The 22,503-nt window shown below is 57.7% G+C and overlaps 2 protein-coding genes across 4 annotated transcripts; both read left to right on the top strand.

Moving 5' to 3' along the window:
• Positions 1 to 421: 421 nt before the first annotated feature.
• TRPM2 (transient receptor potential cation channel subfamily M member 2) lies at positions 422 to 18,515 on the top strand. 3 transcript variants are annotated; one of them, XM_023933478.2, is made up of 33 exons: positions 422 to 602; positions 1,925 to 2,189; positions 2,517 to 2,602; positions 3,054 to 3,222; positions 3,655 to 3,835; positions 4,238 to 4,404; positions 4,985 to 5,165; positions 5,777 to 5,838; positions 6,022 to 6,222; positions 6,572 to 6,674; positions 6,880 to 7,001; positions 7,963 to 8,313; positions 8,718 to 8,855; positions 9,475 to 9,604; positions 9,874 to 10,019; positions 10,152 to 10,264; positions 10,398 to 10,611; positions 11,192 to 11,310; positions 11,644 to 11,776; positions 11,913 to 12,084; positions 12,330 to 12,513; positions 12,694 to 12,872; positions 13,000 to 13,132; positions 13,243 to 13,330; positions 13,902 to 13,989; positions 14,325 to 14,476; positions 14,964 to 15,040; positions 15,131 to 15,232; positions 15,344 to 15,430; positions 15,592 to 15,697; positions 16,231 to 16,332; positions 16,809 to 16,925; positions 17,203 to 18,515. In XM_023933478.2, the coding sequence occupies exons 2-33, from the start codon at positions 1,995 to 1,997 to the stop codon at positions 17,326 to 17,328; spliced, it is 4,524 nt and encodes a 1,507-aa protein (XP_023789246.2). In that variant the 5' UTR covers positions 422 to 602; positions 1,925 to 1,994; the 3' UTR covers positions 17,329 to 18,515. The 3 variants fall into 3 exon arrangements, with proteins under 3 accessions (XP_023789246.2, XP_023789244.2, XP_023789247.2); XM_023933476.2 differs by having other exon boundaries at positions 454 to 602; positions 10,395 to 10,611; XM_023933479.2 differs by lacking the exons at positions 422 to 602; positions 3,054 to 3,222 and having other exon boundaries at positions 2,100 to 2,189; positions 10,395 to 10,611.
• Positions 18,516 to 19,379: 864 nt separating this feature from the next.
• On the top strand, positions 19,380 to 21,809 carry LRRC3 (leucine rich repeat containing 3). Its single transcript, XM_023946084.2, has 2 exons — positions 19,380 to 19,465; positions 20,930 to 21,809. The coding sequence occupies exon 2, from the start codon at positions 20,943 to 20,945 to the stop codon at positions 21,807 to 21,809; it is 867 nt and encodes a 288-aa protein (XP_023801852.1). The 5' UTR covers positions 19,380 to 19,465; positions 20,930 to 20,942.
• Positions 21,810 to 22,503: the final 694 nt, after the last annotated feature.

Raw genomic sequence — 22,503 nt, 5'->3', positions numbered from 1 at the left:
AATATTAACCCATCAGATTCTATGCTTTTTGGGGAGACCTTCACCACCAAGAAGATCAGCTGGAGAGAATCAGCAGAACATCACTGGGATCCACGAAGTGCTGATATTTTCCTTATTCTGTCCCTGTCATTCTCTTTCTGTCCCCCACCCCACTTATTTCCTATTTCTCTCTCTCTCCCCCACATTTCCTACCAAATAAAAACTCATACTATTGTCAGTGGCACACCGTGTTTGCCCCTTAATTCGGGCAGAGGCGTTTCTAGCAACCTTAGCAGTGGGATGCTGGCAGGTGCCTGGAGGTGTTGGGGTGCCTGGTCCCTGGAGGGGCTGCGGGGATGTGCCAGGGTGACTCAGCCACTCCAGCAAAGTCGGGACTCGCCCGGGCGCTGCAGCTTCTCGGCAGGGATCGCTTCTGCAGCCTGATTTGCTGGGAAGCTGCCAGCCGACTGCCACCTCCTCCTCCCTGCACGCAGCTCCCCGCTCATCGCCCGTGTCTCCAGTGACAAAATGACCCGCAGGACTGGAGGGACCCGGGGCTGAATCCCCGTGGCAGGAGCGGAGCGGAGGAGCCGGTGATGCTGCCGGAGGATGCGGCACGGAAGGTACGGGCAGCCCCGCTGGGGTCGTGGCGGCGGTGGGCAGCGGGGTGGGCAGGTTCAGGGCAGGATTCAGCCTTGCTCTCCGTCCCGGTGGGTGCCGTGACCGCCCCGTGGGACCGAGGGGCCTCCTGACCCCCTCAGACTGGGAGGTGGGCAGCGGGAGAGGCTCTGTCCTTGTCCCCTTAAGGACAGGGGTTCCAGGTGTTGGGGGACCTGGGGTGGGAGCCTCTCCTGCAATGTGGCCATGAGCCTGTCTGCCTTGTGAGGCCACGAACAGGAATTAAGGGCACATTTGACCTTCTTTCAACTGCTCTTTCTCCAAAACTCAGATCTGCTGGGCATTGTGCTGATGCAGAAATCCAGTCTGCCAAAATCTGCCTCCCAAGGTCAGTGGGGCTGTGTAGATCCCAGGAGGGAGGCCGATAAAATAGCTTTTCCTTGCTACTCCATGATTTAGCATCAGCACTCCTTGTTCCCACAAGGACTTCCCACCCTTGGGTGAAATGCAGGATTTGGCTTGAAGAGAGCAGATGAATTCCTCCTTAAACACAGACCCCACGGCTTGGCCAGAGCATCACCTGAGTCCAGTGCTCCCTCCATTACCTAATCCCAGCTTTCCTGAGAGCACACCATCCCCCTTGGGCTCCAGAGACCCCTGGAGCATTTCCACCTTTGCTCCAGCAGCTCTCCCATCTCAGCAAGGGGGGCTGTGAGCGCTCAGGGTGGTTGAGGAGTTTTGCAGCCCCTGCTTGCAGAAAGCCCATGTGCACCTTGGGGCTCTCAGGGCACCTTTGCAGGGGACACAGGGCTCCTCCACAGAGTCTCTGCAGCCAGCATGTCCATATTCCCAGATTTTCCATGCAGGGCTATGCTCAGGCTGCTCACACAAGAGACCTAGTTTCTGCTCTCCCTGCTGCCAGAAATATCTCAGCTGCCTGCAGTGGAGAGCAGGTGAGGAGAGCTACAGGCTGGCAGGCTGAAAGCAGCAGGGCGCTTTGTGGACATGGAAGGGCTTCCCCAGGGAAGCGTGGTGCATGCTGAGGTGGTCACCACACACATGGCCCCTGAGTCAGGGCTGTGGTGAGGGGATGGCAGGTTCCCCATGGACCAGTCTCCACCCAGGCAGTGATGGATGGGGCACCTCAGTGCTCTTAGTTCATGAGCATCCCTTTTATTTTGAAGGCCAGGTTGGATGGGGCTCGGAGAAACCTGGCTCAGGGGAAGGTGTGCATGCCCTTGGCAGGGGGGTGGAAGGAGATGAACTCTAAGACTCTTCCTAATCCAAACCGTTCTGGGATTCTCTGGTTCTCTTCCACTGCCCTCAGGATGGGGATGTTCAGGAGCTCCCAGCCTAGGGAGGAGAAAGGAGGCTGAGAAGCACAAGACAAAGGGGCCATGTCTGCTCGTGGCCGGTGTGCCAAGGTGCTCCCCTCTGAACTGAACAAGGTGTGCCCTGAGAGAGGAGATGAGCCTGCCACACACCCCAGGAAGATGAGCGACTTCGAGGTGGTCCCCAACCTGCAGCAGAGCAGTAGCAGCGTCTCAAGGAGCAGGCGAAAGGCACATTTCCCCACTGGCAGCAATGAAAAGGCAAGTTCAGGGGGTGCTGGAAGAGGGGATGGCTGGACACACACATGGAACAGTGTTAATGAGTGTCTCAATAACAGGAGCATTAATAACTGATCAGGTTAGTTTTAGGGACAGACAGAAAACCTCACAGTATCTGAGGCAAATGGCCAGCACCCGTATCCCTTCTCGTCAGAGTACATCTGTCCTTGCAGAGAGCGATGGAGCTTTCATCCTTCACACCCAAAGAAGCACCAGATGTGCTCCCATCACCATGGTGTCTGGCTCTTGGCATAATTTCTGCCCCTTTCCAGAAACCCTGACCCCTTGCTACTTTACTTGCTCCATCAGGAAAACCTCATCTCCTGGATTCCCGAAAACATCCGAAAGAAGGAATGCACCTATTTTGTGGAAAGCTCCCAGACATCAGATTCTGGGTAAGTGAGACACTCCCTTCTTCCCTCCCCTTCAGGAGAGCAGAAGTGAGGGTTGGTGGTAAAGCTCCAGCACCAGAAAATCCCATCCTTCTGTCACAGGGATTCAAAACTTTCTTTTTAACTGGTTCTTCGGCACGTGGTGAGTCATCACACGGCTGAGATTCTGTGTCCCAGTGAAAAACATTTCCAATGCTTATGCAGGCAGTCACTTCCATCCTAAATATTTTTGTCCTGAATCTCTACTGGTGGAAATATTTGGATTTTCCCCCTTGATTTCCCCCTAAACATTGCCCTTGTTTCTGCACAGGTTCTGAGCTGGAGGAGCAGCTGGGTGGGAGATGTGGGGCCCACATTGTTCCTAAGGAGAGCAGCACCTCCTGCCCAGGCTGAGGTTGGGCTTTGCCTTTCGGCTTTCAGCTGCTCTCAGCGAAGCTGTTGGTGTGCTTTTCAGGAGGATTGTTTGTGAGTGTGGCTATCTCAGGGAACAGCACCTGGACGATGCTGCCAAACCTCCCATCTTCCTGGGGAAGGAATGGGATCCCAGCAGGCACATCCAGGAAATGCCAACGGATGCCTTCGGTGATATCCGCTTCACAGGGCTGGGACAGAAGACAGGGAAGGTGATCTGTTTGCCCCATCTGTGGCTGCATGGGGAGCCAGAGTTTGCCATGGCAGATGGTGCAGGAGCATTTCCCTCCTGAATGAGAGGACACTGGGAAAAGGTGGAATTGCCCCAAAGGCAGCAGTGACTCAAGCAGTGGAGGGGTTGAGACAGGACCCTTAAACCCTTTCTGAAACCACAAAACTCATGATTCAAGGAGTGGCTGTTCCCTGTCCTTGCTCTTAGATTTGTTTGGGGAATGTTTGCTCCCAGGAAAGCAAATGGGAACGGGGTCATGGACAAAGACCTGGGCCAGCAGTAACACAGCTCTGCTGCAGAACGGTGTTGGGAAGCCTCTTGGGTGGGACAGGAGGAGTTGTGTTGGAGGTGTCCCGTTGCCCTGACCCCACTGTTTATACCCAAAATGTGTGCATGATCCCCTATTTTGCAGTATGTGCGTGTCTCCTCGGACACCCCTCCACGGGTCATCTACCACCTCATGACACAGCACTGGGGCCTGGACGCTCCCAACCTGCTCATCTCAGTCACCGGGGGAGCCAAAAACTTCATCATGAAGCCAAGGCTGAGGAACATCTTCCGGCAAGGGCTGGTCAAGGTGGCCCAGACCACAGGTAAGAGACCACAGAATAATAAAATCACGGAACCATAGAATAATTTGGGTTGAAGTGGACTTTTAAAGGTCATCTGGATGCAGAGGGTCCCCCTGACCATGCCAGGTTCAGTAAGCTGGGCTGTTCTGGGGATGCTGAGCTGTTTTAGGAGACCTGTAGGTCCCTACCTGGACCATGATCACCAGGGATGGGCTGCTCCACCTCAGTCACTGAAAAGTGAAACACTCAAAATGAGCTGGACTCAGAGAGGTACTGAAGAAGACATTGCCTGTGCAGCCAGGACAGGGAAGAGACATCTTCTGGGGAGATGGAGCACCCCAGGGACCCACAGGCATATGGGAGAGGCTGGGAGATCACTGTGGGCAGAGCCTCTCCCTTCCCACACCCCTCTGTGACCCCCAGGAGCCTGGATCATCACAGGGGGGTCCCACGCTGGTGTGATGAAACAGGTGGGAGAGGCAGTGCGAGACTTCATCCTGAGCTGCAGCCACAAGGAGGGCGAGATTGTCACCATTGGCATTGCCACCTGGGGGACCGTGTACAACCGCGAGAGCCTCGTCTGCCCCATGGTGAGCCAGGCACCGCCAGACAGGGGAGTGCTTTGCCTGTGCCTGGGCTGCTGGGGAAGTCCTGCCAAGGACTGGGGTGGGAACAGGTGCTTCTAGATGTCACTGTGGCTGGCAGCCCTGGAAAACCCGACTGTACCAGGAGTGATGTTCTTAGAGCATGTTCTTTAGAATGGGTTGAGTTGGAAGGAGCCTTAAGGCTCACCTTGTTCCACCCTCTGCCATGGGCAAGGAGCCTTTCCACAGACCAGGCTGCTCCATGAACCATCCAGCCTGGCCTTGAACTCTTCCAGGAATGGTCCCAAGCTGGTATTTGCTGAGAAGTCCCTCCACCCTAGCCAGTGTCTTGAGTAGGTTTTGTGCTTCTCCTGGGAGGACTCTTGTGGGTGTGAAGGCCAGTGGAGCATGGGGCAAGGCTGACATGAGCACTGTGGGGGCACAGGGACAGTTTGGCCAGACTGTCCCCACATGCTGACCCATCCCTGTCCCCACATGCTGACCCATCCCTGTCCCCACATGCTGGTTACTCTGGCTGTCTGCTGCTCCTCTGCCAGGTGTGTCCCAGAGTGTCTCCTCCTTACAGGGGGGCTTTCCTGCTGAATATGTGCTGGATGAGGAGAACCAAGGCAGCCTGTCGTGCCTGGACAGCAACCACTCCCACTTCATCCTGGTGGATGACGGGACCCACGGGAGGTACGGGGTGGAAATCCCCCTGAGGACCAGGCTGGAGAAGTTCATTTCAGAGCAGACCAAGGTGAAAGGAGGTAACAGCAACACACAGGGATGGGCCATCCCCCTGGGATGGTGTCCTTCCTGGGCTCCAGCAAGAGGCTGTGGCTTCCCCAGAGGATCCAGGCACAGGATCCTCTGCACAGGCAGAGGACTGCCATGATAAATGTGGAACCTTGTTCCTCTGTGGCACAGATCAAAGAACCTTTCTCTGCCAGACTTACGTGATCACAAAAGGAGTCCCCAAACCTTGTGATGCTGAGCTGACCAGGGAAAGTCATTTCTCCCAAAGGGCCAGATCCCAAGGGAGCTTCCAGGTGTCATCTTCTCACTGTGCAAACGGTCTCCTGTCATGACACATGTACACATGTGCTCACAGAACCCCAGAATCCCCTGAGCTGGAAGAGACCCATGAGCATCCTCAAGTCCAAGTCCTGGCCCTGTGCAGAAAAACCCCAAAAATCCCACCACATGTCTGACCTGCCACACCAGATAATCACTGGGCATGGTTTCCCTCCCCTCTCCTGAGGCCTGACGTGTCAGGGACATTGCTCCACCTTGCCTTTCGTGCTCCACCACTCAGAGGAGACCTATGGGGGGGATCAGCCCCTATGAGGAGGTGACCCTGGATTTTGCTTCCCTGCAGGTGTTGCCATCAAGATCCCTATCGTGTGTGTGGTGCTGGAAGGAGGCCCTGGGACTCTTGATGTAAGGAGCTGCTTGTGGCGAGCTGAGAAGTGGGGGCAAAGGAGGGACAGCTCCTTCCCGGGGTGCTGCTCTCAGTGGTGCCACTCTGACAGGAGCGCTGGGGGCAGCAGTGGGGTCTCAGGCTCAGAGAGGGTCTGCAGGTGTCTGGGTGGGATCCAGAACAACCTCCCCACTCCGTTGCAGACCATCTACAATGCCATCACCAATGGGATCCCCTGTGTGATTGTGGAAGGGTCTGGGCGCGTGGCCGATGTCATCGCGCAGGTGGCCAACCTGCCCGTGGCCAGGATAACCATTGCCTTGATCCAGAAGAAACTGAGCATCCTCTTCCACGACACCTACGAGCTCTTCACTGAGAGGAAACTGGTGGAGTGGACCAAGAAGGTGAGTCCCTTGCAGACTTATCTGAGTTTTGGGAGACCAAAGAGGTCCCAGGGGTCCTGGACTATGAGCAGCAAGGGTCCCAGTGGGAAGTTTAAACCTTTTCTGCCCCCAGCCATCCTCATCATTGTCCTGGTGGACACCCCAGGGTCTCAAACCCTGCTCCTCCACTGCCTGCTCCCTTTGGGCAGGGAGGGAGTGTTTGTGACCAGCCCATGACGGAGGACACAGCCCAGGGGTTCTGCAGGGGATGGAGGGGAGTGAGGAATTGCCCTGCACGGTGCAGGGGCCTGTGGGAAGCAGCAGGGAGGAGACACTGCTGCTCATTGCTTGCCCACGGCTCTCCTCGTAGATCCAGGACATAGTGCGGAGCAGGCAACTCCTGACCATCTTCAGAGAGGGTAAATATGGCCAGCAGGACGTGGATGTGGCCATCCTCCAGGCCCTCTTCAAAGGTGAGGGATGGGAGCCTCTCTGGGAGGAAGGGGCAAGGTGAACAGTCACCTCCTACTGCTACTTGACTTATGGGGTCACCAAAGAAGTCCCCAAACCTTGTTACTGGGGAGAGATGATTTTAGAAAAGAGCCACACATCCAAGGAGGCTTCCCTGTGGTGTCTTCTCACTGGATGATCCTGTGTTCCAACACATGCAATTTGCAGCATCCCGAAACCAGGACCACTTTGGTCGTGAGAACTGGGACTACCAGCTGAAGTTGGCTGTGGCCTGGAACAGGGTGGACATTGCCCGAAGCGAGATCTTCACAGATGACCACGACTGGAAGGTATGGCCATACCTGTGCTGCTTGTCTTGGTCAGGCTTTACAGCTTGTCAGGCCTCTGGATAAGGAGGGTGCTTCTCACCTTGGCTGTGCCTGGGGAGAGAGTTTTAAAGGGATTTCTCTTGGACACTGAACTCCCAGAGCATTAACTGGGGCTGCTCTTCAAAAGTGCTCTCAAAAACCCAAAGCAGAGCTAAGCACACATGAAGATAATTGGTATTTTGTTCAAAACCAGTGTTTTAAAGACCCACCTGGAACCTAAAATACCTCTTGACAGTTCTGCCCTGTGGTAGCTGCTCAAATAGCAATTTGTCTCTAAACTCTCCTCACCCAGCCTGGTGCTCACACCTTATTACAGAGTAAGGCAGGGACCAGCTCTGCCCTCCCATGTCTAATCCTGCTGTTGAGAAGTTGAGGCTGAGCAGGGTTGTCTGTCCTTTTTGACTGGGCTGTGGAACTTGGAAGGAATTTTCCTGTTTCATTCAACAGTTTGTGTTCCCCCCGCTCACACGCCTTTGATAAGCCTGGGAAGGGCTGGTGGGAGCTAGGAACCCAGAAGTGAAACATTTGTGAATCTATGTCCCATCCCTAGAGATGCTGAAGGTCAAGCTGGCAATCTGGACACCTGCAAGGTGTCCCTGCCCCTGGCAGGGGATTGGAACAAGATGAGCTTCCAACCCAAACTGTCCTGTGATTTTGTGATATTCATGAACTTGGGATAGGTGGTCTCTACCCTACCCATCCCTCTGCCCAGCAGCCAAGGGGGCAGAGGGCTCCACTGCCAGAGAAGAGTGTCCTCTTCTAACCCCTGGGAATGCCCCACAAGTTTTAGTGCATGTCACATGCTCTTTCACATCCAGAGACTCCTCATGTGCTCAGGGACAAAATCTCCCCCAGGTGAGGAGCATGATAGGGTCCTGTTCTGGGATCATGGAGCTCCTCACCTCTGCCTCTGGCCTGCCAGCCTGCAGATCTCCACCCCGTGATGGCAGCTGCCCTGATTTCCAACAAGCCAGAGTTTGTGAAGCTGTTCCTGGAGCAGGGAGTGTGTCTCAAGGATTTTGTCACCTGGGACACCCTGGTTTACCTCTACGACAACCTGGCCCCGTCCTGCCTGTTCCACAGCAAGCTGCAGAAGGTGCTGCTGGAGGAGAGGGAGCACACAGCCGGCTCCAAAATGCCGAGGCTCCAGATGCACCACGTCTCCCAGGTGCTGCGGGAGCTGCTGGGCTGCTCCACACAGCCGCTCTACCCCAAGCCCAAGCACACGGAGCGGCCCCGGCTCTCCATCCCCGTCCCGCACATCAAGCTGAACGTACGCATCCCCAGGTTACCTGGTGGCAGGGTGGCAGCAGGGAGGGGACACTGGCTCAGGGGATCCAGCTGGGTCTCTGTCCTCTTGTGTGCTCAAAAATCATACTAAAAGTGCCTTAAAGCCCTGCCCAAGCCATCTGCCCTTCATCCCAGGCGCAGCTCCCACTTTCCCACGCCTGTAGCACTGCGTGGGTGTGTGATGCTGGTGGGCAGGAGCCGGTGGGGTGGGTGCACGGCTCCACCTGATCCCAGCCCTAGAAAAAGTGAAATTTGCAGGATGAGTGAGTCCAGTCTTGGCCACCCCTCTATCTGGGCAAAGTCCTTTCCACGGGTGGTGGAGGCAGCACCAGGGGTTTGAGTGGATTTGTGCTGGGCAAGCAGGTCTGAGCATTGCACACCTTGCAGGTGCAGGGGTCAAGCCTTCGGTCCCTCTACAAGCGCTCTGCTGGCCGAGTCACCTTCACCATGGACCCCATTCGGGACCTGCTCATCTGGGCTGTGGTACAGAACCGCAAGGAGCTGGCAGAAATCATCTGGGCCCAGGTATCACAGCCCAGAGCTCTGGTCACACCTGAGGGGCTCATATGGAGCCAAACCTTGCAGCCCCAAGGGGAACAGTGGAATCTGCCGGGATTTGGGATAGTGGGAGAGCTGTCCTGAGCCTGACCCTAGCCAAACAGGAGACAGATAGCCAGCCTGAGGGCACTTAATGTCCATCCCCAGCCCCACCATGAAGCCAGATCCCTCCCCGTCCTGGCCAAAACAGGTAGAGGGGGTGTTCTGGGCCAGAAGTAGGCTACTCAGACTGAGAGAGCCCGCAGGGACACGGCAGCTGGGGTGGAGAAGGCTTCCACTCATAAAGAGCATTCCAGGACAAGAGGCAGTGTGGCTGGTGGCACAGTGGACATGGCAAGGAGTCGCTCTGCCCCATCAGCCAAGGCATCCCACAAAGAGGGCAGGGTTGCTCCCATATTCCCCATGGCAGTGGGTTATCCAGAGGCGAGCTTGGCTCAGCCCTTGTCATGGCAAGCTGTCCATCCTGAGCACCGATCTGTTTGGGACACCCTCCTTCCTTCCCGTGGGAGCTGGGGAGGGCTTGTCAAGGCTTCTGGAACTTTGACAGACAGGGTGTCCCTGCTTTCCTCATCCTCTTCTGTGCCAGAGCCAAGACTGCATGGCAGCTGCACTGGCCTGTAGCAAAATCCTGAAGGAGCTGGCCAAGGAGGAGGAGGACACGGACACCACTGATGACATGCTGGCCCTGGCTGAGGAGTACGAGCACAAGGCAATCGGTGAGCAGAAGGGCACCGGCACCACAGAGCTGCTCCTGCACCTCAGAGCTGCTCTTGCACCCTTAGGGCTGGTGAGCTTTACCCAGGAGATGTCTGGGGGGCGAGAAATGAGGGTCCCATCCTCACAGTTGGGGATTATGCTCCAAAGGCAGTGCCTGTGTGTTGGTGGGAGTACAGGGAATACCAGTGTGTGGTGCAATATCCTGATCCTGCTCAGAAGGGTGACTCTGTGGGCTCAGAGCTCAGCCTCCTGGTACCGGCCCTTGCAGGTGTGTTCACAGACTGCTACCGCAAGGATGAAGAGAGAGCCCAGAAGCTTCTCACCCGTGTCTCGGAAGCCTGGGGGAAGACAACTTGTCTGCAGCTGGCTTTGGAGGCCAAGAACATGAATTTTGTGTCCCATGGGGGTGTCCAGGTGGGCTCCCAGCAGTGATCCTTGGAGGGAATGTGCCCAAGTGGCCCCAGGATCCAGAGTTCCTCATGGGTAGCCATGGGACTCTGCCCTTCGGCCTCTGCAACCATCACTCCTCTTTCTCCTTCTTCACAGGCTTTTCTAACCAAGGTCTGGTGGGGGAAGCTGTCTGTGGACAACAGCCTTTGGAGGGTGATTACGTGCATGCTGCTCTTCCCCCTGCTCTACACCAACCTCATCACCTTCAGGTACTTGTGGCAGCTGGGCCACCCACGCACTGAGGCAGGGGTTTGCTCCAGCCTCACCCTGTGCCTGGCTGGGGGAAGCTGCCATGGAATCTCCCTGGGCAGCCGAGCCCACATCCATCCCTGCTCCCAGCAGGGAGAAGAGGCTGCAGCCCACGGGCTGCCTGGCGCGCCTCCGAGCCTTCTTCACAGCACCCATCGTCATCTTCCTCATGAACATCCTCTCTTACTTCACCTTCCTCCTGCTCTTCGCATACGTCCTGATGGTTGACTTCCAGCCGATGCCGTCCTGGCGGGAATACCTCATTTACTTCTGGCTCTTCTCCCTGGTGTGCGAGGAGACCCGCCAGGTGTGGGCAGGCAGAGCTGAGGCTGGGAGGTGGCAGAGCACGCTCTGGGTGCTCCTGGGAGGTCCCACACAGCTCAGGTTCCCATGCTGCTTCTCACGACTCCACCTATTCCGAGAGGTCCCAGCACATGGAACCACCAGATCCCCCACCTCCGAGGCTGGGGATTCTCCTTGGCTGCATCTGGCATGGCCCTGTATATTTGCAGAAGAAAATGCTGGTGGGCTGGTGGGCTTTTCCCAGGAGGTGTCTGGTGTCTGTTTTGAGAATGTCAAGAGATGGAGGGAGCTCTTCCTTTGGGTGAATTCCCAGGTTTTGCTTGACATTTGATACTTTTCTACTTTTGCTTCAACATCTCAGTGCTTTTCTCCTCTGGCCTGAAGAGCTCCAATGCCCCAGGTGTCCCCAGACTCCTTCCCAGATGTCCCCATGCTCCTCCCATGCCCTTAGAGAAAACCACATGGGCTCGGGTTACCTTTGGGTCAGCAAGAGTGTCCAGTGATGGCCAGATGATCTGTGTGGTCTCTCCCCTCTGTGAAGCACATGAGTATCTGACAGCCAGCCCCTTTTCTCTTCCCAACAGCTCTTGTATGATCCAGATGGACTCGGGGTTGTGAAAATGGCTTCTCTGTACATCAAGGACTTCTGGAACAAGCTGGATATTTGTGCCATCCTAGTCTTTATTGCAGGGCTGACTTGCAGGTGAGCTGCAGAGTTCAATAGTGCTTTCATAGAATCATGGAATTCTATGAAAGAATTTTTCCAACTCAAAACAAGACTGGTTCGGATTGGAAGGGACCTTAGATCTCATCCTGTTCCACCCCATGCCATGGTCAGGGACACCTTCCACTATCCCAGGTTGCTCCCAAGCTCTGTCCCACCTGGCCTTGGACATTTCCAGGGATGGGGCAGCCACAGTTTCTGTGGGCAATCTGTGCCAGGGCCTCACCTCCCTCTCGGTAATTCCAACCTAAATTATTCTATACGTTTCTATGGTGGCATTGAGGTGTTTCCTTTCCTCTCTTCCATGCCCAGGCTGATCCCATCAACATTATATCCTGGGCGCATCATACTGTCCCTGGCTTTTATCATTTTCTGCCTGCGCCTGATGCACATTTTCACCGTCAGTAAAACCCTGGGGCCCAAGATCATCATCGTGAAGCGCATGGTGAGAGCTCCCCTCTGTCCTGCTGGGGTGATGCTGGGCCATCCTGCTGGAGAAGCTGGATGTGCCACCCCCGTTATCCCGTCCTGGTGTGGGGCTTGCTCCAGGACACAGCTGTCCTCCCCCTCTGTCTTTGCAGATGAAGGATGTCTTCTTCTTCCTCTTCCTGCTGGCAGTGTGGGTGGTGTCCTTCGGGGTGGCCAAGCAGGCTATCCTGATCCACAACGAGGAACGCGTGGAGTGGCTTTTCCGTGGCGTGGTCTACCATTCCTACCTGACCATCTTTGGGCAGATTCCCTCCTACATTGATGGTAAGGGACACTGCCTGTGACAGCGCGTGGCACGGGCAGGGTGGCCGTGACAAACTCAGGCCGTGTCGGCCCACGGAAGTCCCACAGAGCTGGCAGAGAACAGAGCACCTGGGATGACGCAGATGGAGGTCAAATCCCTGCCTGGTGCTAAGCTCCCTGGATGCTGGCTGCTTTCTGAGGGCAGAACGTGCTCCCAGGACAACCGAGGTTTGGCCACCACGGAGTCACGCTGTGCTCGCCCACAGGGGTCAACTTCAACATCGACCAGTGCAGCCCCAACGGGACTGACCCCTACAAGCCCAAGTGCCCAGAGACAAACGCGGACAACAAGGAACCCATCTTTCCAGAATGGCTGACGGTCATCTTGCTGTGCCTGTACCTGCTCTTCACCAACATACTCCTCCTCAACCTCCTCATTGCCATGTTCAAGTGAGTCTGGGGGGCTCTAGATGTGGTGGAAGTAGTGGGATCCACTAGGGCATTATAGATGTGGCAGAAGTAGTTGCAGGTCAGGGCTGATGAGGGAGCTGGGTGGAGCTGGGGACACCATTCAGACACAATGTGCCCCCTCATCCCCACGGCATGGCTGACACCTGGGCTGTGCCCCAGCTACACCTTCCAGCAGGTCCAGGAGCACACAGACAAGATCTGGAAGTTCCAGCGGCACGACCTGATCCAGGAGTACCACGGCCGCCCACCCGCGCCGCCACCCCTCATCCTGCTCAACCACCTGCAGCTCCTGGTCCAGCGTGGCTTGCTCCACCGGCCAGCCACGCACCACAAGCTCAGTGAGGACCAGAGTCCCCCTCCTGCCCTTTGCCCCCTCCTCAGGCACGTGCCGAGGCACAAGGCTGTGGTGCTGGGGTCTGGGACGCCCAGAGACGTGACAGCGCTGCCATCCCCTTTCTTCGGCAGAGGAGAAGCTGGAGAAGAACGAAGAAGCTGCCCTTCTCTCGTGGGAGATGTACCTGAAGGAGAACTACCTGCAGCACCAGCAGTGCCAGGAGAAGCAGAACACGGAGCAGATGATCCGGGACATTGCACAGAGGTACAGCTGCTCCTGAGAAAGGAAGTTCCTTCTGTCCTTCCTGGTCACGGAAGAGTTGGGATCACTGCAGGGGTGGCTGCTGAGGGTGTTCCAGCCTGCACTTTCCCCAGGGTTGATGTACTGGCAGAGCTGCTGGACTTGGATCAGATGAAGAGGACGGGGGTAGTGGAGCAAAGACTGGGCTCTCTGGAAGACCAGGTGAGGCAAAACCAGGGCAAGTACCCAAAAAAAGGTGAAATTTTTCCAGGACCTGAGTCAATTGAACCAGAACACAAAATCTCTCTGAATCGGTATCCTTTGAGACATTTTGAGTTTCATTGCCATTAGCATTTGAGGGGAAAAGGTTTGTAGGAGAAGTTCTGTTTGACTCCAAAGTAAACAGGATGCAGGTGGGAATTGGTGGGATGGGCCACTGCCTCCACTACCACCCAAAGAGTTAGAGCTGACCTAGCTCCTCTCCATGGCCTGAGAGGGCCCTCCAGACCTCCTGGAGATAGGGACGGTCTGTCCCCTCCCTCTGGAGCTGCACGAGCAGTGGGGTGCCCCGGGAGCCAGCCCAGCCTTGGCATAGCCTGTCTCCATCTCCCTTTCCACCTGCTTTGTAAAAATATTTCCCTGGAGAAGGTTTTCCAAGGACACAGCCAGGATCACTGCTGCCCGCAGGGCACGGCAGTCAGCTCCAAGGGCAGCGGTGCCTGCTCCCAGGGCTGGATCCCGTGGTACCTGGGGGGCAGCAGGGCTGGGGGTGACCTTCTCCTGTGCCCTGCAGGTGCATCAGAGCGCCCAGGCCCTGAGGTGGATGATGCAGGCGCTGCGGGGCAATGGCTTCAGCTCGGGCGAGGATGTGCCAGCCATGGGTAAGCGGAGCCTGACTCCTCCCCAGCAGCAGTGGGGAAGCCCAGGGCCCCGGGCCGGGGCTGAGCAGCCCCTCACACCTCTCTGTCAAGCAGTGAGGCAGAGGTTCCTTTGGTCCTGGGAGGTTTGGTGTCTCTGTGAGGTCTGTGAGTCCATTCCCACCCTCCCTGGGGTTTAATCCAGGATCTGCCAGAAGGGAAGCTGGGGTCCACGGCCCCAGGGGATGTCAGCATCCCCATAGAGAGACCCAGCCAGCCCCCTCAGCAGAGCCCCAGCCCACAGTGCTGGGCTTGGTGCCCTGCTTTGTGGGACCCTGATGTCTGTGTCTGCCTCACAGGCTCCTCCAAAGCCTTGGAGGCCAAGGAGATTGACCTGAAGGGGAAGCCTGAGGAGAGCCGGCCCCCGTACCACGTGCTGGCCCGAAACCTCCTGTACCCAGGGTCTCACACTCTCCGCTTCCCTGTGCCGGATGAGAAGGTGCCCTGGGAGGTAGGAGCTGTGATGTTGGGCAGTGGGGCCGGGAGGAGGAGGAGACTTGAGGCATGTTCTGACAGTGGTGGGAAGAAGAACCCATCATCCTGTTTGAGAGCTGTTGTCCTTCTCAGCCCTGGGGTCATTGGCTTCCCTTGGAGTCACTGCTTGAGGCTCCCCCAAAGGAAAGAGCATCATTCCTGCCAGGATCTGCAGTGGTGGGAATGCCTGGGGATGCTTGGTTCGACACAGAGGGTACAACCACCCACCTCTGCATTTCCTGAATCACAGCTGGCTCAGGCTCAGGGACAGGATCCAGCACTGGCTTCCATGGGGGTGTGAGCCCTCCAGCCCCAGCAGAGCCTGGAGCATCACCTGGGGAGTGATGCCACAAGCTGGGCAGAGGAAGAGACTGGGCCATAAGGTGTCCCTGGGGTCCCAGTCCCTGTCTGCCGTCACAGCAGGGGCACAGGCTGGGGGGCTGACACAGCCATGTGTTGTGCAGGTGGATTTCCCACTCTACGACCCCCCTGCATACTCAGCTGACCACAAGGACATGGCTGTGCAGGACCCCTTCAGCCTGTGAGTCTCCCCACATGGCTCCCCAATCCTCCACCCCTTCCCTGGGTGGCACAGCCAGCCCTCCCTGCCGGGCTGCCTCCCACCCTCCAGCTCCTTGGAGTCTCTCCTGAAGATCAACTACAACACCATGGACGGGCTGATTGACCGGCAGAGCTTCCACGGGCTCTACGCCGTGCAGGATGGGCTGCCACTGTGAGTGCCACTGCCACGGGCACACAGAGAAGCCAGGGGTGCCCAGGCACATGTTATGGGGCACAGAGGGTGTCTGGAGCTGCCCCAGTGCCCTCACTCTCACCCTGGCAGGAACCCCATGGGCAGGACAGGGCTGAGAGGCCGTGGGAGGCTGCACTGCTTTGGGCCCAACCATGCCCTGCACCCTGTTGTGACCCGGTGAGTGTGTCCTGCTCCGGCACGGGGCTGAGGATGTGGGGTGGAAAAATGGGCATGAGGCCACCTCAGAGACCTGGCCAAACCCTGCACTGCCAATGTGACCACTGCTGGGCAGAGGGGAGCCAGGTCCAGCTGCAGCATGACAGGGACCTCTCTCACAGCTGGAGGAGGAATTTGGATGGGTCCATTATAAGGAAGAGCCTGAAGAAGACGCTGGAAGTCCTGGTGGCCCAATACCCCCTGTCAGATGTCTGGGCTCTGCCTGGGGTAAGAGCTGGTGCAGAAGGAGCTGAGGAGATGGAGGGAAGGAGGGAAGGAGGGAAGGAGGGAAGGAGGGAAGGAGGGAAGGAGGGAAGGAGGGAAGGAGCGAAGGAGGGAAGGAGGGAAGGAGGGAAATCCCACAGAAAAGGGGGAATCACAGGCATGTTGCAGCTATGGCTGAGGAGGTACCTCTGCCCCTCCTGCAGAGCATCTGCATGCCAGGGCTGCTGGAGAAGCAGTGGTCTCCTTACATTCACCCATTCACCCTGACCTGCTGTCTCCTACCTCTCCCTCCTCCCTCTCCACAGCTTCAATCCTCACATCCTTCGTGTGAGCCTGTTAAGCCATTGGCAAATCATCCTTTGGCAGACACTGGATCAGGCAAACTCAGAGTGCTTGGGCAGAGCTGAGGACTTTGGGCAGGACAGGGAGGATGGGAGGCAGCAGCAGGCCTTGTGGTATCTTCTGCAGCGGTGGCAGGGAGGGAGGCTGCAGAGTGCTGATGGCAGCCCCCATAGCTGACATCTGCTTTGGCACAGGGGTCGCTGGAGCCGGGTGAGACGCTGCCACTGAAGCTCAAGTGGATCCTGCGCCGGGAGTTCTGGCCCCAGTTCCAGAACCTGCTGAAACAAGGCACTGAGGTGAGGGACATGTGGGTGTCCCTGTGGTGTGGGGGCACAGGAGGGTTCGGTGGCACGGGGGAGTGTGGGCATCACCCTGGCACGGGGACACACAGGTGTCATGGTGGGACAGGCACATGGGGACGTCACCGTGACACGGGGACATGTGGACATGACAGTGTCACGTGGGGGGCCCAGGGAGCAGGAGCAGGGTGCACCACCCCTCTGCCACTGCTCCCTCTGAGAGGAAGGGCTGGGAGAGGTGAAGATGTGCCATAATTCACGTGTGGGGGTCAGGGAGCAGCCCAGAGACCCTGGGGGAGGGCTGCCCACACCAATGTCTGTGCCTGCAGCAGTGACTCCTCATGGCTCCAGCTGCAGTGGAGCAGGGCTCTGGTCTCCAGCAGGGCAGAGGACCTGCAGGGCAATGTCCCACCCACCCCCAGGGTGCCCTCAGAGAGGTGATGAGGGCTGCTCAAGGGCGTCTCCATGCACAGGTACACAAGGGGTACCTCGACGACCCACGCAACACAGACAACGCCTGGGTGGAGACGGTGGCCATCAGCGTGCACTTTGACAGCCAGAACAACGTGGAGATGAAGAGGCTGAATTCGGTGAGGGGCTGTCACCCCTGTGGGCTCCCTGGCCTGCCTCACAGCTGGCCTGGGGCAGAGGAGCCAGCTCTCCAGACCCACGTCTCCATAGGACTGGGATTCTCTGGCTGCTTGCAGTGGGGGAAGGACACGGGGATGAACATGGAGTGGTACCTCAATGTGTGCCCCAAAAAGAAAGGGCAGGAGGCTGGGCACTAGAGGTGCTGTTGAGTGTGGCTGCCATGGCCTCTTGCTGGCAGCACGTGTGTGACATCTGTCCCCTTTCTGCCCCTTGCAGTTCCTCCAGGGCTGTGACCCGGAGCTGTGCATCCGCTGGCAGGTGCTGGACAAGAGGATCCCGCTGCACACCAACCACAAGGAGCTCCTGCACAAGGTCTCAGCCCTTCTCGGTGCCTACTACTGAGGCTTGGTGCACAGGCCAGGGCTTCTGCTGCCCCAGACCAGGTTCTGGCTGGGACCTGCAGCTCCACCCCAGCTTACCTGTGAGAAGATGGGAGCTGCTGGAGTTGAGGTGCTCTGGGAGCCTCTGGTAATGTATATTGCAGGTGTCTGGGAGGAAAAGTGTCCCCTCCCTGGGGGCATGGGCTGCCTGGGCAGTGCATCCCAGTCACCTGAGCCACCAAGTTCAGCCCCAGCTTGTGTCTTGGTGCTTCCACATCAGCCCACAGCACTAGGCCAGAGCTTGGGCCACACAGAGCCATAAGGCTTTTCTTGTGAGATGGTCCTTCTGTCCACTCCATCTTTCTCTTGGCTTTGGGGTGGGCACTGAGGGCTCACCAGTCCCAGCTACCCCTCCACCAGGATATCCATCACTGCTCCCTGCTCCTGCTCTGAGCCCTGGCAGCCCCACTGCCACAGATCCCAAAGGATTGCTCTGGAGAAGGCTTGGAGCCGCTCCTGTGGGGGCTGTACCCATTTCTCTGGTTGCCTCAGACCAAACAACATGGTCCTCAGCTGCGGTCCAGCACTTCTGAAGGTGTGAGCAGTTCTTGGCTTCTGTACCTATGGTTTCCCAGCTCTGCACAGGCCCACCTGCCATGCCCCAAACTGATACGTGATCCTGCGTGTGTATGCCGAGCGCTGGCTTGTAGCTAAACCTCCTCTCTCTGAAGCCAAGGCCCCAGCTAAATGTCACCTGCCTGTCCCCATCCCCCTGTGCACATGGATGGAAAGTGGCAGCTTGCTGGGACACAGGTGATCCATGCTCTGTGGTTCCTTGGGCAGGTGGGGACAGGCGAGGGGACATCAGTGTGTCAATCCCTGCTTTTTTGGGGTCTTTCACTCACACTTTCTGTTGCCTGCCATGGGGAGAACAAGGCACAGTGGATACATTTTTTGATCATCCAGAAGAGCCCCGCGGTGCCGTGTTATGCCTGGGAATAAGGGAATGTGCCTGCTCAGGAAGGGATTTAGGTTCCCTCACCTTCTCCCAGTGGATCAGACACTGGCCAACCAAGGCTGCTCATCCCCCACTGGTGGCCACCACAGCACAACTGCAGTTTCACCAGTGATGCACTGGGGTTTGGCAAGGGGAGGGGGCTCAGTCTGGCAATGTATTCAACCCAGCTCAATAAACCATGTATTAAATAACCGCAGGCTGGTGGTGTCTTACAGCTGTTTAACCAGGGGCCATTCCTGGAGGCCATGCAGGCTCTTTGTGGAGGCCATGCTTGGAACAGACTTCCAGGATAAGCCAAATTCCCCTCCCAATCTTGTTGTACAAACTCACTTTGCCTGTGGTCTCACCCCCAGTGATGGCTGAATCACAGAATGGCTTGGGCTGGAAGGGACTTTAATGATCATTTCATTTCAAGCCCCCTGCCACGGGCAGGAGCACCTTGCAGCAGACCAGGGTGCTCGAGATGAACTGTTCAGGGTTGATGTGGGAGCTGTGCATGGCACCTTCTCCCATTGCTCCTGCACTCTTTGATGTCCAGGAGACCATCTGCTGAGAGCCCACGAGGGCTGGGGGAGGTCCAGGCCGGGGAGGGAAGCTCATGCCTTACAGCAGCTGATGAAGCTGATGAAGCTGATGAAGCTGATGAAGCTTCTAGCCTATCAGCCCGGACCGCAGCCTCCAAAAAATTGCGGAAATCTCATTAGCAGCACTTAATTTCTGCACACTGGGGCTCCGCCTGCTCCCTCTCCCGCAGCCCCCCGGGGGTGTTGTCCGGCTGTCCCATCGCCCTGTTCCCCCGCTCCCCCGCCCCCGCTCCCCCGCACCGCCTCCCGTTCCGCGCCGCCCTCGCACCGCCCGGTGCCGCCGCACCGGGACCGCCCGGCCCGGGGAGCCGCGGGAGCGGCCGCAGCAACAGCTGGGGCCGGCCGGGATCGCCGGCACCGGCACCGGCACCGCACAGGCACCGGGACCGTGCTGACACCGGCACCGGGACCGTGCTGACACCGGCACCGCACAGGCACCGGGACCGTGCTGACACCGGCACCGGCACCGCGCTGACACCGGCACCGGGACCGCGCTGACACCGGCACCGGGACCGCACCCAGAGCCGGAGCGAAGCAGAGCCGCCCCGGCCGAGCCGGTAAGGGACCCCCGGGCTCCGGGGCAGTGGGGGCGGTGGGCTCGGCCGTGCTGCGGAGCTGTGCCGGGTGCCCGGCCCCCGGGAGCATCAGCCCCGCACACCGCCGGGGTTCGGGGAGGCTGCGACTCCTGAGGGGCCCTCGGAGCCCTTCCACGCAGTGGGAACCGGCATGGAATAGCGAGTCCTTGTTCCCCCGGAGAGACAGACCTGTCAGAGCTGTTAGAGCCCGGTACATTTTGCAGGGCCAGAGGGATTCCCGGGAAGCTCAACTTCATATCCCCGGGCAGAATCCACAACTCGCGGCAGGGCTGAGGGCAAAGCTGCAGACAGCATCCCTCAGGTGTGAGCATCCCTCAGGTATGAGCATCCCTCAGGTATGAGCATCCCTCAGGTGTGAGCATCCCTCAGGTATGAGCATCCCTCAGGTATGAGCATCCCTCAGGTGTGAGCATCCCTCAGGTGTGAGCATCCCTCAGGTGTGAGCATCCCTCAGGTGTGAGCATCCCTCTGTGGTACCCTGAGGATGGTCACACCTGAGGGATGCTGTTGTTACCAAGGAAATGCCTTTAGCAGGAGGATTCTGCTTCACCAGAAGGACAACAACTTGGTGCCCATAATGACATCACATGGGACATTTAATTCCCATCAGAAAGGTTCCCTTGGCCTCTCAGATCTCCCCTCTATGAAGATCTCTTCTCCCAAGCTGGCCCAGGCAGCAAGGAGGGGCATGAGCAGCACCAAAGGCAGAGGAAAGGTGTCCCACCCGCTTCACCTCCTGCCTTGCTCCTGGCAGCTCTGGGGTGTCCTTTGGGGTTCCTACATCATCCTTTTTACTGTGCTAGGCAGTGGCTTGTCTCTTCACCTCCTGCCCCCAGAGTCAGGCTGGCAAACCATACCCTTTGTTTACTTTAAAAAACAAACTCACCTCCAAACACTTCTTTGGTGGAACCCTTGGAAACCGGACTTGTACCAGCTCACGGACCAGAAGGGAAGTGAAACGAAAGCAAGGAAAGCAAAAGAGCTCCACATCTTGTTATTTAAAACCTTGGTGATGATTAAGTCAGTCTGATGATCCTTAGAGTCTGACTCATCATTTTTTTTAAACACTCAGGCTTGGTGAGATAGGAATTTACTGCTGATGTTCTAAAGCAGCAAACTACTGCATCCCCCATGGAAACTGGTAGCAGGACGGGGCAGAGGCTCCCAGGCCCATCTCCACACCCCATCTTGCAGCTCCCTTTGTCCACCTCAGTGGTCTCTGCAGAGATAGGGGTAGGGGAGCTGAGGTTTCTGTTTCTAATTAAACCAAATTAAGCTGTCCTGGAAAAGATATCCAGTGTCACTCCACCCTTGTTTTCCAGTCTCACGAGCCCAGCCCCTCACCCCTTTGCCAGGGCACATCATACACAAGGCATACCCAGTGTTCCAGGAAATAACGCCGTGTCATATCCCCTCCACCCACAGCTTCCCTTCAGTGATGGGAGAGGCCTTGCCAGAGCGCCCAGAGGCCGTCCTGCTGCCCAGGAGCTGCTGCCACCCCCGGGGAGCTGCCAGCGGCCATGCTGAGCTGGCGGGCTGCAAGATGACCCTCACCAGCACCACACCAGCCACCAGTGTGGCCCAGGCCTTCTTCTGCCTCCTGCTCTGCATCCCCTGGGGCAGCTCCTGCCCCCCCAGCTGCCAGTGCACGGAGCGGGCTGGGGCGAAGGCTGTCCTCTGCAGCTCCCGGCACCTGGAGGAGATCCCCAAGGACATCCCCAGAGATGTGGTGCTCCTCAAGCTGGATGCCAACAGCATAACCAGGATCCCCAGCAATGCCTTCAGGCACCTCTCCCACCTGGAGGAAATCGACCTCTCCAGGAATGCCATTGAGAAGATCGACAGGGCAGCTTTCAAAGGGGTGGCAGCTGGGCTGCGGACCCTTGACCTCTCCAGCAACCGCATCCGCAGCATTCCCAAGGAGGCCCTGCTGGCACTCAGTGCCAAGCTCCGGCTGGCCAACAACCCCTGGCACTGCGAGTGTGCCTTGCAGGAGGTGCTGTGGGAGGCACGGCTGGACCTGGACTCCATCCAGGACATCACCTGCCACACGGCCCCGCGCGAGGAGTACGTGGGCAAGCCGCTGCTCCAGGTCCTGGATGCCGGCGTCAACTTCTGCAGCGTGCGCCAGAGGACCATGGACACGGCCATGTTCGTCACCATGTTCGGCTGGTTCGCCATGGTCATCGTCTACATCATCTGCTACGTCCGGCACAACCGGGAGGACTCCTGCAGGTACGGGGCCTACCTGAGGTCACTGCCGAGCGCCCAGGCCCACGCAGAGACCACCAGCACTGCCCTGTAGCGTGGGGCTGGAGCTCCAGCTTCCACCTTCTTCAAAGGCAGACGGTGACCACCTGGTGGGCATCAACGCTTCTTGGCGGGACTCCCCAGTGCTTTCTTCAGACAAAGTGCCACCACTCCCCCCTCCCCAGTGACACTGGACTGAGCGTGAGCAAACTGCCTGGGGGAGGATGCCAGGGACACCCCATGTGGGCCTGACCATGGAGACCAAGTTCCTGGGGACAAAGATCCCCAGCCAGACCCTACCAGAGCTGGGCTCGCAGGGAATGCAGCCCAATGCTTGTTCCTGGCAGGGAGAGATGAATTGTATGGCCAGGAGATCCCTGGGGTGCAGAGGGTCACTGCAGAGGGGTCACCCCATCCTGGCCCCAGTGAGGCATCAGCCTTGCAAGGGCAGGACATCCTCCCCAAGCCCCCTCCCCACCTCGAGGTGCCTTGGCAGCCTCTGCCTGCCTCCAGCAATGTGGGGGCAACTCCAAAACCTTTGTTTCCTCAATAAAGCCCTGCACTTAGGAAAAACCCCCAGGGTTTGTGCTGTGCTGGGAGCTGAGCGTCCAAGGAGGGTGGTGGTGCTCAGGGGGCTTATCCTAATTCAATCTCTCCCAAAGCAGACCAGCCTAAATTCAATGTACCAGCATGGCTCCCATTAGTTGTCATCCCCTCCCATCCTCAGCTGAATCTGCCTCGAGCAGGGA

Source organism: Cyanistes caeruleus, chromosome 10, assembly GCF_971803275.1.
Source record: "Cyanistes caeruleus chromosome 10, bCyaCae1.hap1.1, whole genome shotgun sequence".
NCBI classification, from domain to species: Eukaryota; Metazoa; Chordata; class Aves; order Passeriformes; family Paridae; genus Cyanistes; species Cyanistes caeruleus.
The sequence above is the reverse complement of the archived record's forward strand: the minus strand, read 5'-3'. Positions and strand labels throughout refer to the sequence as shown.

Excerpts from the sequence above, each read along its gene's own strand:
- TRPM2 (XM_023933476.2), top strand. The coding sequence starts at position 1,995 with ATGTCTGCTCGTGGCCGGTGTGCCAAGGTGCTCCCCTCTGAACTGAAC. Across the intron at positions 10,612-11,191 it reads TGTGCGAGGAGACCCGCCAG|CTCTTGTATGATCCAGATGG; the intron begins GTGTGGGCAGGC and ends TCTTCCCAACAG. Across the intron at positions 15,041-15,130 it reads GTGCAGGACCCCTTCAGCCT|CTCCTTGGAGTCTCTCCTGA; the intron begins GTGAGTCTCCCC and ends CCCACCCTCCAG.
- LRRC3 (XM_023946084.2), top strand. The coding sequence starts at position 20,943 with ATGGGAGAGGCCTTGCCAGAGCGCCCAGAGGCCGTCCTGCTGCCCAGG.